The sequence below is a fragment of the Phaethon lepturus genome, unplaced genomic scaffold, assembly GCF_000687285.1.
Source record: "Phaethon lepturus isolate BGI_N335 unplaced genomic scaffold, ASM68728v1 scaffold34777, whole genome shotgun sequence".
Lineage (NCBI taxonomy): Eukaryota > Metazoa > Chordata > Aves > Phaethontiformes > Phaethontidae > Phaethon > Phaethon lepturus.
This window is the reverse complement of record NW_010553138.1, coordinates 9,831-25,157: the sequence shown is the minus strand read 5'-3', so window position 1 is coordinate 25,157 and position 15,327 is coordinate 9,831. Positions and strand designations below refer to the sequence as shown.

Genomic DNA, 15,327 nt, shown 5'->3' with positions numbered 1-15,327 from the left:
TTTTTTTTTCAATGACTCTAAAATTATTGATAGTTGAGAAGCTCAACACTGAGGTGATGCAGGTGATCTGGAGAGAACATTTTGAGGAGGTTGGTGAGAGTCTCTCTATTTGGTGCTGCATGACAGCAACTGGTAATGAGCAAGGTCCCCAGAGGTCACCCTCAGCTGCAACCCTAACATAGAGGTCTGTATTACAGAACTCACCAAACAACATCATTTTTATTACAATAGCGTTGTGTTCTGCTAGGTATGGGCCATAGTATGACACAGCTGCTTATATATCCAGTGCTACAAGCTTGTCATCTGCCTTTCTTGCATCTCAATGAGATTTCTCACAAGGCAAAAAAAGTGTTAATAGCTATTAATTAAAATGTGGTATGTGGTTTACTCTAAGGGTTATACTCCTACTGTGTTTGCAGAATGAATTACAGCCTGATCCTCTTTTTTGATTTTTCTAGGCCTCCAGCCCAGCCTGTACAGAACTGGAGATGAATGTGATGGATTGGTTGGCTAAAATGCTGGGCCTTCCGGATAAATTCCTGCACCACCATCCCGACAGTGTGGGTGGAGGAGTACTGCAGGTAGGAGGGATCAGGGGTGGCCTCACTGACATCTTGTTTCCACTCAAGTGAATTTCCCTCTGCATGATAATTTTCCTGGAGACAAAACCAACAAGATTTGCTCTATGGGTCTGAATAGTGACAAGTCGCAATTTGGCATTACTTTCCCAAGTTTTATTATTAAATATAGAAAATCATAGACTAGGAATTGCTATTGCTTTTAGTCCTAATTCTGTTATGGACGAGGAGCAGGTATTCTTGTGCCCTTACTAAGGATAAATGAGATTTGGTTTCTTCAGTCTGTTTCACATCACCAAATTATTCACTAAAGTGATTCTTACATAATTAGAGAAGGGATCCTTGTTACTGTCCTTCTCCCAGCAGTCTTTAGCCACACAGGAATTTTTTTTTTCCCCTCATGTCTACTTTGTGTCTCTGAGAGTTGCAGGATCAAGACCTGAACCTTTACCTCCTTTCATAAGGCCTAAGCAAGTATCATCTGGAATCAGTGCTGAAGCTCTGTGTTGTTACAAGGACCTTTGCTCAGGTTTATTATTTTTGTGGGGGATACTACATTTTAGCTGTATAGGAAAACGTGATTTATTTACTCCCCCCAACTTGGTCCTGCATGTTAAAAATATACAGCAGTTAAAAGGCTTTGTTTTGTGTTGCTGGACCAGAGAGCTGCTCATCAGCTAGTGACTTTCCATCTGGGACTTTCCATCCCAGAAAAGCAGTACTAGAAATAAAAGAGGGAGTGGGCAGCTGAGCACTTCAATAACTTTGATAAATCCCTGACAAGATAGCAATAGAGGAGCAATATATTGCAGTAAATGAGCAATGTCTTTGCAGAGCACTGTGAGTGAATCAACTTTGGTTGCACTGCTAGCAGCAAGGAAAAACAAAATTCTGGAGATGAAGCTTTCTGAGCCAGAGATGGATGAGTCCTCACTCAATTCTCGCCTCATCGCTTATGCATCTGATCAAGTAGGTTCTTATGGTTACAAAGAAAACAAATTTGCTTCTGCTATTTCACCCAGACTGTACAATGTGAACCACATTTCTGTACCAAGAGAAAACCACAAACATGAATGCCTCACAAGCATGAACGAATCCTCTGATGTTGCTTTCTGCAGATGTGGAAACGAACTCGGTGTGAAACGAGGTTTTGTAGGGTCCCAGCAGTCCTCAAGAGACTATTTCACATGACTCATTTCTGCACTTCCTTCCTGTTTTTCACAAAGCCTTACTCCAGTAACTAGGTGCTGATCTCATGCTGCTTCAGCTCTTGTTTCTTCACAGCCTCCTTCTATTCAGAGACAGGGCATGCTCGGGGCGTTACCTCAGTGCTGCTCCTGGTTGCGGTCTCCACTCTAGGCCTCTGTGCTTGTTCTTGGAGGAGATATTTACACAGTACTGTGACTCTGCTGCAAAACCCATTCTGTCCTTGGACTCCTGAACCGAACAATCGTATTCCCCTGTGAAAACTGCAACAGGAGAGATGCTCGTGTTGGTTCTCTCTGAGTATACTAAAAGGGCTTTTTCTTGTGAGGGGTTTTCATCTACCACAGCCCAGAATTAGTCACACTTCAGGGGTTTTTATCTTCTCATGGCAGGGAGGAGGAAATAAACTGAGGTAGATCAATTTCTAGAGGCTCCTTTAAAATCTGAGTTTTGATAAATGGCCCTCCAAATGCAAGGTGAGGATGCCTATTATTACATTTTAGAGACCAGTACCCAAATAAATGGAGCATATGCATTCCTTGGAATTACAGTGTATTATTTATTTTAGTTACTCACAAAGAAGAAACTTTCAGACTTATATTAATACAGATCATAATAAGGACCTTATCTCTGCTTTTCTTGCAACCACTGTCTTTTATAAGGCCATAACTTATCACAGCTGTTCAGCCTCAGAGCTTGCTTTCTTACTGTTTGGGTTTTTTTTTTTAAAGGCGCATTCTTCTGTAGAAAAAGCTGGCTTGATTTCTCTTGTGAAGATGAAGTTTCTGCCTGTGGATGAGAACTTTTCCCTCAGAGGTGAAACTTTGAAGAAAGCCATTGCAGAAGACAGAAAGAAAGGCCTAGTGCCAGTCTTTGTATGTTCAACTTTCTGGTTGGGGGTGTTGACATAGTGTTGTATTCTTAATGTCAACATAAAATTACACCTGAAACATTTCTTATTGTGCTAAAATACATTAGCTGAAGGTTAAAATGTGTACAAGAATTTCTATTTTATTGAACAAAAAAAATTTAATATCATTTGAACTGTCTATGACAGCCTCTCGACTTTCAAAGTGCTGCATCCATTTATTTAAGAAATGCCATCTTAACAAGTTTGTTTTCTTCTAGGTTTGTGCAACTTTGGGTACAACTGGTGTCTGTGCTTTTGACAATCTCTCAGAATTAGGTCCAATTTGTAAGTGCCTGATTTTAAACTATGATAACACAGAAAAGATGGTATGAGAATTTTTCATGCCAAAACCAAGAAGAGTAGGAACACTTATCAGATGAGTTTTTCAGATGTGTCTTGGAGATCGGTGGAGTCAGCGCAAGACTTTGCAGTGATTTCTGTAAGATTTAGATTAGGATGCTAAAATACATTCTATTCAAGATGGATGAAATTTGCTAGCTGATAAATCTTTAATGTGGTTATTCAGGGAATACAGACTGTGCAGTAGAGAGTGCAGTAGTGTTGTAGGATGGATACATAAATATCTAACCTAGCAAAGGAGTTTTGAAGGTAGTGTTTGGTAGGGCATCCTTTGTAGCCACCAGTTACTGAACAGGTAAATTTGACATGGTTGCATTTGACATGCATAAATTCTTTGAATTTGACATTCATAAATTCTGACAAGTAATTGTTTGGTAGGGCATCCTTTGTAGCCACCAGTTACTGAACAGGTAAATTTGACATGGTTGCATTTGACATGGTTCTATTCCAGAATAAATTCTGGCAAGTAATTACTGAAGACTTGCGGCACTGTCTCTTATGGGTCAGAGTGTGGCTTCTATCTGTGTCCTTTTTGCTTGCCGTCTTGTCTTTATTATGGCTTTGTGCAACTGAGTTCTACTGTGGAATTTCACTTAGTAAAAAGGCAGGTGAGAGAAATCAAATGTTAAAAAGCCTCACATACGAAATATGGAATAGTGAATTTTGTTATAGAGTCCATCTGATTTCAGCATTATCCTATATTTTGGGGTTCTGAATCCACAGCTGTAGCATGAAACTGGATTCTCAATTGTTTGTCTTGCTTGCAATTTCTTTGTCAGCCTGTCTGCCTCCTGCAAAAACAGGCACCTAGTTTTCAGAGAGGAGAGGTTAAGCATGTACTTCGATTCCTTATGTCCCTTACATTTCCCATACAATTTCAATTCCAACAGGCGAGGCTGAGGGACTCTGGCTTCACATTGATGCTGCATATGCAGGAACAGCATTTGTATGTCCTGAATTTCGATTGTTCTTGGATGGAATCGAATATGCAGATTCCTTTACGTTTAACCCTTCTAAATGGATGATGGTTCATTTTGACTGCACTGGATTTTGGTGAGTAAAGGCAGAACACAACCACCACCAAAAGGATAACATGCAAATTGCAAAGTCTTTCTCTGCACAATTTTTTGCTAAATACAGTTCATTCTACAATTGATAGGGTTAAGGATAAGTACAAGTTACATCAAACCTTCAGTGTTAACCCTGTCTACCTCAGACATCCCAACTCAGGAGCTGCTGTTGATTTCATGGTAAGTTGTTCCTTGAGTTGATATTTTAAATTGCCTATAAAATGTTCAAACAGACTGCAAAATTCCTCACACTCTGGAGCATGCTTATCTTATAGCTGGCCTTATTACTTAAAAGCGTAAACCCAATTATACTGAGATACTAATGCAGATTAAATTATAAAACTTTGAAGTGAGCCCTGGTTATGAGAATTAATTATAAAATTGCTTTCAGATAGAGAGATTGAAGTACTTAAGATTTTACAGAGATGGGGATCCAGCCTTGCCTTTTTAGTTAGAAGGGTCATTTCTGTGTGTCGTGTTGCTGAAGTAATTCCTACTGATGGCATTTTGCTTTCTTCTCTGTAATACGTAATAAAAGATAGAAAGGAGTAAACAATGGAAACATCATGCTCTTAAACAGCAGTAGAATGAATTACGTTTTTCTTGAGATTAAGGTATTCATACGAGAGCTAAGAGGCATTTCACTTTAGATCCATCTTACAGCAGTTTTCAGTACAGTAAAACAAAAGAATATTCACTGCCAATTTTTTCTGCTATGACCTCACTCTAGTCCTGAGAAGGGAATTGTTTTCTTGAAATCAATAGTGCTTTTCACTAGAGAGTGAGTGTAGAGTGGCAGAAAAAAAATATATCAATGAGTCCCTCCTGTGGTTAAATAAGACCCTGCATGTGCTTGTGTAGCTCTCTAGGAGTATTCTTTTACATGTTTTGTCACTCTTTTCCATGCAGTAGGTGTTACTTCTTCTGGAAGGGTCTACCCCTATATCAACTCTTGCTGTTCATAGTTGATTTGGGAAAACGTTAAAGATGGCACTTAAATATGCAAATTATAGGAACTGAAATGAGCACTCAGCCCTAAAGCGTAAATGGACACATCTTGAGCTGATAATGCTCTTTAGATGCAAAAAGGTGTGGTTAATTACCTAAAAATTCTAAGCATATCTAAGACGTAAATTAAGAGGAATAGCCAAAATCTTATTTTTGCAAGTAATTGAAAAGTATGTAGACATAGCATTTCTTTGATGGCTATTTCCTAGGCTTAGCGGATTTTCAGTAATATGAAATTATTTGTGTCAACAGAGATTTCTGATCCAAGTGTGAAGTAACAGACTCAGTGTAAGGGGACACTCCTTTCAGTTGCTTTTGCACTCATTGATACACTGTTGTGTTTTCACAGCACTGGCAGATTCCACTGAGCCGTCGATTTCGTTCTTTGAAGCTGTGGTTTGTGATTCGTTCATTTGGGGTGAAAAAGCTTCAAGCTCATGTCCGACATGTACGTGAATTAACAATGCAAGCGTGTGTGTATTATGTTAATTTATTGGTAGCCGAGTTTAATAAATTCAGTGATGCAAAGATGAGTAACAGAAATCCTCTCACACACAAAGCTTGCATGTGAATGCTAAATGCGTGCAGATTTTACTCTTAAGTCATCTGTAAAGATTGACTGTGTAGACAAAACATTTCCTGTACCCTTGGAAGCACTAGGCAATGGAAAGCGACTCGATAAGTCAATGCCTTCTGCACATTACTGAGTACTAATCTGTAGAAGCTTTCTTTGAGGCAAAGTGGCAGCTGTTTGGGAGGCAAGCTGTGATGGATGGCTGAACCCATTGCTATGAAAATTTACAGGCTTAAGTCTTTGATGGAGTGTAAATACAAGGGATCATATTGTGGATCAACAGTTGCCGCAAAAGGACTCTAATCTGAGAAGGCACATTCTGTTTTCAAACCTTTTTCTAGAAAACTCCTATGTATAGTCCAGTTACTCTTGTCCGTTGTCACGCGTTTGGCTAAATAGAGACAGACTTTAAAATTCTTAGCTTTGTTGTCATTCTTCTGTTTGCTACCATTCATTCATTGGAATAATGTGTTTTAGTAAGGAAAGGAATTCTTTTTAACTACTTAGTTTAGTGTCTTACAGTGGGTTTGTGACAAACCAATACATAACTACTTTTTTTCCATAATTACAGGGTACTGAAACAGCCAAATTCTTTGAATCCTTGGTTAAAAGTGACCCACTCTTTGAAGTTCCTGCCAAGAGACATCTTGGACTGGTTGTATTTCGCCTAAAGGTAAAGATTGGGCCTTTTACATGTCTCTTTGTAGAAGTGACCACAGCTGATCTCTCCCCAGACATTAAGAACTGAGAATAAAGTTTCATGTATGAATTTGCAATGCTGGAATTCTCAGAGACGTTTAAATATCACTGGAAATTCTAACTATAGTATTTTTTTTAATTCATATTTAAAACAGGGTCCCAACTGGCTGACGGAAGAACTCCTGAAAGAACTAAGCAGTTCTGGCAGGCTCTTCCTTATTCCAGCAACCATTCATGACAAGTTCATCATTCGCTTCACTGTAACATCTCAGTTCACAACCAGGGAAGATATTCTGCAAGACTGGAACATCATTCAACACACTGCAGCCCAGATCGTTAGCCAGAATTATGGGTTGCACTGCACCATTAATTCTGGTGATGGGGCAAGAATTCCTAATACGGTAGTTAAGCCTAGTTCTGATGTCATTAGTAATGCTTCTCAGCTTTATCTAGATGGAGGAAAATACAAAACACCTTCCAGAAAAATAGTAGTTCAGCCTAAGAAGTTACCTGTGAGTCCCAGTATGTGCATGATTAGTCAACAAGTGAAAGGTCAAGGGGATCCTCTAGATGACTGTTTCCCGGAAGATGTCCAAGATGTTACCAAACATAAGTTAACCTCTTTTTTATTCAGTTACTTATCTGTTCAAGGCAAGAAAAAGACAGCACGTTCCCTTAGCTGCAACAGCGTGCAAATGACTGGTAGTCTTGAGCAATGTAACCCCAAAGCAGCAGCCACTGACAAGAAGGAGTCTCATGCAAATGCCAGAATTCTTTCCAGGCTGCCGGAAGAGGTGATGATGTTCAAAAAAAGTGCCTTCAAAAAACTAATTAAGTTCTACAGTGTCCCAAGCTTTCCGGAGTGTAGCATTCAGTGTGGCCTTCAGCTGCCTTGTTGTCCTCTGCAAGCCATTGTTTAACAAGTGAAAGAGACTGGTCCTTAAGATGTCTCCAGGTAGAAAGAGAACCAAAGTTTGCTTATTCATATGCAATACTATGTTACTTTGTTCAATATGTAAGCAGTGGCAATGACCGCTGAGAAAATTCCTGTGCTTTTACTGGTGGAAACTTTGTGTATTTATAGATTAAAATGTCAAATAAATCTTGTAGGCATGTAACATGAAACTCTCTGGTTTGTAGACTGTGGTAAAGAAAATGCCAATTTCTGCCTTACCAGTCCTGGTAATGGACAGTTTCTAGCTGGTAGGCTAGAACCGTTTTTACAAAATATGCTTGGCCTCAGTAAGTAGTAAACAATTTAGCTCTCTATTTGCACCATTGATTTTTTTTTTTGTTGTTGTTTTTTAATATCTTGACTTAAACCCTCTAGACTGCTGTGAGGATCTGTGTGTGGAGACAATGCCAACATCAGTTCTGAACTGTGCAAAAAGAAAGCTGTAACCTCTTGTAAGAGATTTTGCTGTACTGGGGCTATTTTAAAACTCCCCAAGTTTAAAAACACAGCAGCCCTGCCATTCCATCTGTGCACAGGAGGCTTTTTGCCCTTGCTAAGCACCTGTGGCCTTTCTTGCCATTACCTAAGGTCTGTAAATCACAAGTGCATGAGGAAAGAGAGTACGAATGATATTTCACCCTTTCTCATAACAGAAGAACAGAGAGGCATTACAGAAGAAAGGGTGTCTATGCAGCAAACAACCTTATTGCTACAAGAGGCCAATGATTTACATGATTTCAAGAATAATTTAAAAAAATGGGGGGAGAAAAATCTACTGAGGGCAGCTTTACATTCAGAGATACTACTGTTGAGTCAGGAAGTATGATGATTTCTAGGAGATTATTCTGGGAAAGCACTGCTAGATGCTTACTGCCTTCTTCATAGTTCTTTCCAGACACCTACAGTCACTCCATCTTGAAGGCAGCAGATCTTCAGTCTGACCCAGTACAACTCTTCTTACGTTACATATAAACAATGAGACTGGTTAATCAGAATAATTTCCATACCTTTATACAACATCAGCTAAACTCACAGTGGGGTATATCGAGGCATGTGTTACAAGGAGCAGTAAAATTTGGCCTGATAACACTTTCTAGTAAGAACAGGTTTATTTTATTTGCCTTTTTTTAAATTCTAGGAAAATCTAAGCCACACTTTATTATTGAAGTCCCTGGCCTGCCAATACTCTATTTGCACCCAAAGGAAAATACGTTTTAAGTTATTATAAATTGTTCTCATTCTGTGTATGTATTATTTGGTGCATGAAAAATAAGAGGGCATCTCTGCTGCAATGGATAAAAGTTAATGTAAGCATCTAATACAGATTTTTTTGATTAGTTAATTTGAGACAACTGTTAGGCTTCATTAATGGTCTCTTTTAATAAGTTTTGTGTTTTGACTTAGAGATGTAATATTTACTAATGCAGTGTAAATGCAGTCATCCTTTAATATGACTATAAATGTATTTGCATAAAGATGTCTTACCTTGTACCCACTTTCACACACTCAGATGCACAGTGTTAATGTTCACAGCATTAACAATACATCCATACACAGTAGGAAGCTAGGTAAGATTCAAAGTATGAAGGAGAGGAGAAGCCAGGCTAAGATACAAGTAGACTTGGAGAAGATCTGCTTTATTAAAACAATCTCACATTCACGCTTTATTTCAGATACTGATATTTGCTAATGTTAATAAATATGATTTCCTGGTGAGGTTAGAATAACAGATGCTTTAAAAACTTAATTTATAAAACAGATTATTTGACATGCTCACAATTTGAAGTCATGGTTTTTTACTGAGTTATAAATGTCCTGGGTCATTTGTACATACAGGTTTTCTTTGTCATCCAGGAAATACAGGTGATCTTTGACGACTGCTGGATTGAAACCCTCCTCCACTAGTTGTACTTTACAGTACTTAAAAGTTGCTGTAAGTTCAATCGCACTCTACAAAACAAAATTACGTCTCTACTTATTAATGTCATCATATAATTGTGGGAATTAAATTAGATTTCCTAAATTTAAAGGGAATCACATTTCAAGAAAATCCATACAGTGCAGAAGTTGTAAGCCTTACTAATAGAGGTCTAAACTATCTGCATTCATCAGATAATAACACGACTGTGGAATATGTGGGACAGTAAATACTCAATGTACAAAGTGCTGGGGCCATCACTGAAAGGCTTACCTTACCTTCTGTTGAAATGAGGCAGGAAAACACTAGTTTTCATCTTTTAGGCAGAGACACTCAAGGGTTTTATCCAGAAAATAATTTAATTATGTTCTCAGATAAAAAACCAGCAGAAGTTTTCTCAGAAAAAAAGCAAAGAAAAATGGCAGTTGAAGACTGGGCAAGACTCACTGTACTTTACATGGGATGCCAAGACAAACCACTACCTTGACTGGTCAACTGTTTTGTTTGCACAACTCAAATTTAAAGACTGGTGAAATAATTAGGCATGCTAGTATCTCCATGATAGTCCTGTTGAATCACCTCAGCAACTGTTCTCAAATGAGCAATGTTTATTTTAAGTAAATAACTTGTGAAGTACAGTGAGAGTAGCAGTCTTAAAACATTTTCCTAATTCAAGTTAAACTTCAGTTTAGAATTTGGCTATTTATTCACTGGTAGGATAAAAATCTAAGGCCTCTCTTGCAAAAGACAGCTCTCTTGCAAGCTTTTGTTTGCGGGGGGATCTTTATTTTGCACAGAACAGTCTGTAGAGGGAGCTACACTAAACTGAGAGCACAGCTGTGTTACTGTGCTGAAGGAATCCAACAGGAAATGTATTTTCCACTAAGAGATCTTCCTGATTTTATATGTTAAAATGTACCAGGTATCCTGTAGCTGCTCATACAAGTTGGTTTTTTTCAGGCTTAACTGAAACATCTGGGTGCAGTTCTACTTTCATATTGGTAAATGACAAGAGCAAGTGAAAGACAAAAGAAGCCTTTTTGAGAATTGCTAGTATAACTAGGAAGTCCACAGTCCTTGTAGAAAAGAGAGAAAACACAATGCAGACGGACACACCAAAGCTACTCAGGAACACTGGTTTACCTTAATCCTTATAAAACGAGGTCTTGCGTAGTTTGGAAGGTGAGTGTTAATATGTCTGTAAGTACTTTCTCCATTAAATTCACAGTTTTCCTTTAGCCGAATACATGCCATTCCTGTTCTGCCTTCATAACCTGAAGGAATAACGACAGCAAATACCTGTAGTTCATATATAAACTTGAATTTCAGACTAACTTTTTTTTTTCTCCTGTAAGTGAACCCTTCCTTCTAAGCCACTTTAAAAACATACTAACATATTTTCCTTTAGACATCTATGTAATTAGATTTTCTTAGGGCTTCAGCATGCTAGATGCCAAATTCTTTTGAAAGCCTAGCATCAGAATTATAGATGGTAGACATTTTGAAAATCATCCTTCTTTCAAAAGTCTTCAGAAAGACTTTGGAAAATCAGGTCTCAGTACTCTGAGGCAGAAGTCAGCCTGCAGCAGGATTTAACTGTGTGGGTTAATTTACTTTACAATAAATCATGGTAAATATGCCTGTACTTGTGCTGACAAGATCCATGCAGAAAGAGAACAGAAAGGAGTAAGACCCAGTTTAGCATTGTTTATTGCCACATGAACGATTAACTAAGCACTGCAAAAATCCAAGTACTTTAACTACGTACCAAGAGGGCTTCTTCCCCCCTTTTGGTGGCTGAGGGATGGGACACCATTTAAACACAAACCTCTTGGTGTTCCTTCTGTTTTCTGGGATTATAGGTAATGCAAGAAGAAACTGGTAATATTCTTATACAAAGTTTTACAGTAGAACCATATGAACGCTTTCACAGAATTGTGTACAGGAGGAAGTGAAAACAGAAAGTAGCATTCTCTAATGCTTAAAGAAAAGTAGAGCACAAGCATATGCTAATTTAAGATGAAATGTTCTTCAGTTTCTTTTGAGTCGTGTTTCTGTTTGCCTTTCATGCCATGTACTGATGACACTTGGCATTCCAATTTGTTTATTCAAACCTATAATGTTGAATTACTGAGTTCTCAGGTGATCTATACTATCACCCCAGCTACATTACTAAAGTACAAGTATTTCTGTGCCATGTGAAACAGGAAAAAAAAAAAATCCAACAACGCACAATTCACCCAGTTCTTACACAAATGTAAGGTGAGAACCAGTTCGAACAATATTTTTTTTCATAAAGTTGTTCCATAATTAGGTATTAACAGCTTTTCTATGTGGTTTTACAAGAACACTGGGAATACGAGCATAACTTCCTCATCTCCTAGAGCATAATCTGAGAAATACATGAAGAATTTAGACCATTTATGTTGTTAGCTTTCTTTTGAAATGTCTCCTAGGGCAGCTGTGTGTTTATCCCTACCACAAAGCAGCTGAAAAAATAAGTGATTTAAAGAGAGAGGCTTTAATTTTAGATCAACGGGTGTAGCAGAAATATACATGATTAATGAAAAGTTTATTCATTTGAATTAAATTCACTATTCTAATAGATCATCTTGGTTTATAAACAGCTTTGTTATTCTAGCCTCAGAAACACTGGCCATTTCTATTGTCGTGTCTTCCACTTTTAGTAGAGGAAATAGTGAGTGGATCATAACTTTAACTGAATTTCTCATATTTTGAATAAGTGGTGGAAGGAAATGGTGGGTGCAGGAAGAGTGTCATCTCTAACATGCCTTTCAATTCCAAAATACTAAATTGTCATTGATGGTGACCCATGTTATAATATACCATCGTCTGGAAACCTTTCTGGAAAAGTGTGATACCTGTTAAGTTAATTAATATTGTTAATGAATTCATAATTAATCTGTTATACCTGTTAATATCTGTTAACTTATTTAATAGGGGCTCCAAAATTCCTTCTCCTCTTTAAAACTGCTTTAAGGGCATGCAACGTATTATGCCACCCACTCCAAACCACTTGCACAATGCAATACTTGGGATTTTGATCAAATCTAACCTCATTTGTTCAATTTTGGATCCCTACATTACACTGTAAGAATGGGTTCCATTTTAACTGTCCATCACAACCTAAATGCAGTGAGCAGCTAGATGGGAGTCCTATGGATCCTAGGTGAGAAGCATGGACAGGAAGGTACCTCCAAAATACAAGAGATAAGAAAGTATAGTAAAGCTATATGTTTCCTCTTTTGTCTTCCAATATCTCTGGGAATCTGCCTTTAGCAGCACTGCCTCTCAAATGGAAAAAAAAAAAAACCAAAAAAAAAGAAAAACAAAGCTGCTGTATGCACTTAAAGAGTTTATAAAAGTTCAAAGATTTCACCAATTTTTGAGGAGTAGAAAAAAGGCAGTAAACGTCAGAACCACTTGCATTCCTTCAGACTGTTAAAGAAAGGTGAAAAACGGAGGAATCAATTTCTGAAGTAACGTTCTTGTTCTTCTACAAATTCAAGTCTATTTTGTTTTTCCTACAGTACAGTAATTGCAGAGCTATATTCCTGTAAAAGACACACCAATGTTTATATCCAGGATACTTAATCTCAAATGTTCTTCCATTCTCCTGTTAGAATTCTTTTTATACTACATCAATATAAGCTTTGGCTATTTTTTTTTTTAGCTAGTTAATATTGCATACATTTAAATGATGGATGTATCAAATGTAGCTTACGAAAGATAAGCTGCAGTAGGGCTACCTATACTCTGCAGTTCTGTGTATTTTATTACTGTATTAAAAAATTCTTCTGTTGAAATACTTCCAAGTATTCCACTCATACCTGGAACAGATACTCCATATACAATAACGTCTTGAACGCAGTCAATCAGTCCTAAAACATCTGCAACTTCCGTTGTAGAAACGTTTTCCCCCTTCCACCTGGAAAATAAGCAGTCGATAGTAATGATTTCTACGTGTATTACATATAGCGATCTCCAGTGTTTTAATGTCTGACTTTACAATGAGCTGAGCACTGAGCTTGAGATCAGAAAGCACTTTTGCACTAGAACAAGGAACTTGTTATCAAAAGTAAAGAAAAACATGATGCAAAATTCAACAATGCATTCCAGATTATTCAAATCTCAGAAGAATTTAACACACTTAGTTTAATCATGCTTAAAATGGCTCTAAACAAACAAACCCCCAAAATATTACTTACCTTGGACTCCATCCGAGGCTCTATGCTTTCTGAGTTTTAAAAGTATAGTGAATATTGAAACCACAATGTTTTTCTTCTATGAATGTGACTGGTTTCTGACTGTTCAAAATAGCATTCACTCATCACCGTAAGCTGAACCTCTTGTAGGCTCTGTATGTAACTATAAACACGACTCAAAAAATACAACAGTGGAGATGACGTGGAGTCCTCTCTCTTTCTGACTGAAGTCAGAGAAATTCCTCTTCATCAGTCAGTAGGAAAGACTGGATATGAATTAAAACCTGAGAATGAGTCAGAATTTTCTCTTGTGACAAGCATTTACATCAATAAACTAACCGGAATGTGTCTCCAGTTCGATCATGGAAATAAATGAAGTTATCATTGTCGATCACTAAAAGGTCACCACTATTAAAATACAAATCCCCTTTTTCGAAGACATCTCTTAATTGCTTCTTCTCTGTTTGTTGTTTTGCTCCTGCATAGCCAGTAAATGGTGCATATTGGGTGATTTTGCAGATCAGTAGTCCAGGTTTACCTATGAAGAGGAAAAACATTTGTTTAAAAAGCACTGTTGTAAATTGCCAAAAAGTAACTAATTTTCATTGCATCAGTGAAGTTTGCAGATGTTACAGAGTTATTTGAGAATTTTGCCATAATCATAATCGTTTAAAATCAGTTGTGGATGTACAGATTGAGTTTCACCTTGTCCTCCCAATTCACTAGCCCTCAAAAATGCTAGTAGATAATACAACTTATCACCTGCTTGTATTAATGCAGCAGAACAGAATCTCTGAGGTGTTGTCTGGTAAGTGGAAAATAGTTGCTCACTCTCTAAAGAGCTTCATAAACCTCAGTTTAAAACACCTGACTCAACAGGAGCTGGGTCTACAAAGGAAACGCACATGGCATCAGGCATGTCTTTAGAAGGTGACCATTGGTACAGGCTACTTCCATGTAACTCAGTTGGCGTGGGGCAGCCCTACCTCTCAACCAAAAGATTCAGTTGGATTTAGGAACCAAGTATTGAGATTCAGCTTGCTTACTTTGAATGCAAAAAAGACCAAAAGGCTGCTTAGTATGTTCTTTAGTCTTTCACGTGCTAGAGCTGGAGTAACTTACGAAGGGGGCAGGAACACCTATCTATGTTTATGTAAATTGAAACCCAACCCATGTTACGTAGAACATGGATGTTACCTGCTGGAGTGAATTTTATCTCTATACAAAACAAATTACAGTCCGTCCCCATTTAGCCTGGGATTTTACATTTTTTCATGGGTTTCTCTCTTACATTGCAGATATTTTCCACATTCTCTGCAGTTCAGCAACTTAAACATTGGGTGCATTTATATAAATATGGAGTATTTGTGTGCACATCCCTCCTCATGCCAACTCAAGAGACTGTGTAGGGAGAGTTGGCTTAGGAGAGTATGCCTGTACTACATAGGCATACAGACACTCTTAACATAACTGGTATATTCCTTGGCAATGAGAATTTAACACAATTGGTAACCCGTCCACCTGACCCCTGTGCACAGAGAAGGTGAGAATTTCTGTCCTCACTCACAGTACTGACTACACATGTAACAATAGAACAAAATCAAAAAGTATCACAAGTATCTAGTTTAAACACAGGTTTGCCTGTACCAATATATAAAGCCCTCTTATGAAAACTGATATTAAGAAATATTATAAAAAGAGTATTTTCATGCGTGCTTTCTATATTGCCAATGGCAAAAAATTTCAGCCACTGCTGGAAAAGAGAAGTGATTTCTATTTTGCAGATGCTTCTTCAGCCGCATGTTAAGTACAAAGTCCGAGAA

At 37.8% G+C, this 15,327-nt stretch overlaps 2 protein-coding genes across 2 annotated transcripts in view; one reads left to right on the top strand and one right to left on the bottom strand.

The window, feature by feature from the left end:
* Positions 1 to 443: 443 nt before the first annotated feature.
* Positions 444 to 7,525, top strand: HDC (histidine decarboxylase). Its single transcript, XM_010291461.1, has 9 exons — positions 444 to 581; positions 1,413 to 1,547; positions 2,516 to 2,659; positions 2,913 to 2,979; positions 3,945 to 4,107; positions 4,214 to 4,304; positions 5,482 to 5,580; positions 6,278 to 6,379; positions 6,561 to 7,525. The coding sequence occupies exons 1-9, from the start codon at positions 489 to 491 to the stop codon at positions 7,323 to 7,325; spliced, it is 1,659 nt and encodes a 552-aa protein (XP_010289763.1). The 5' UTR covers positions 444 to 488; the 3' UTR covers positions 7,326 to 7,525.
* A 1,608-nt stretch (positions 7,526 to 9,133) lies between these two features.
* Positions 9,134 to 15,327, bottom strand: part of SLC27A2 (solute carrier family 27 (fatty acid transporter), member 2) — a gene marked incomplete at its 5' end in the record, with an annotated part of 13,116 nt that continues 6,922 nt past the window's right edge. Inside the window, 4 exons of the mRNA XM_010291463.1 lie at positions 9,134 to 9,310; positions 10,422 to 10,552; positions 13,130 to 13,227; positions 13,844 to 14,042. Of these exons, the coding sequence (XP_010289765.1) occupies positions 9,134 to 9,310; positions 10,422 to 10,552; positions 13,130 to 13,227; positions 13,844 to 14,042 (605 nt within the window). The remainder of the gene's footprint in view (positions 9,311 to 10,421; positions 10,553 to 13,129; positions 13,228 to 13,843; positions 14,043 to 15,327) is intronic.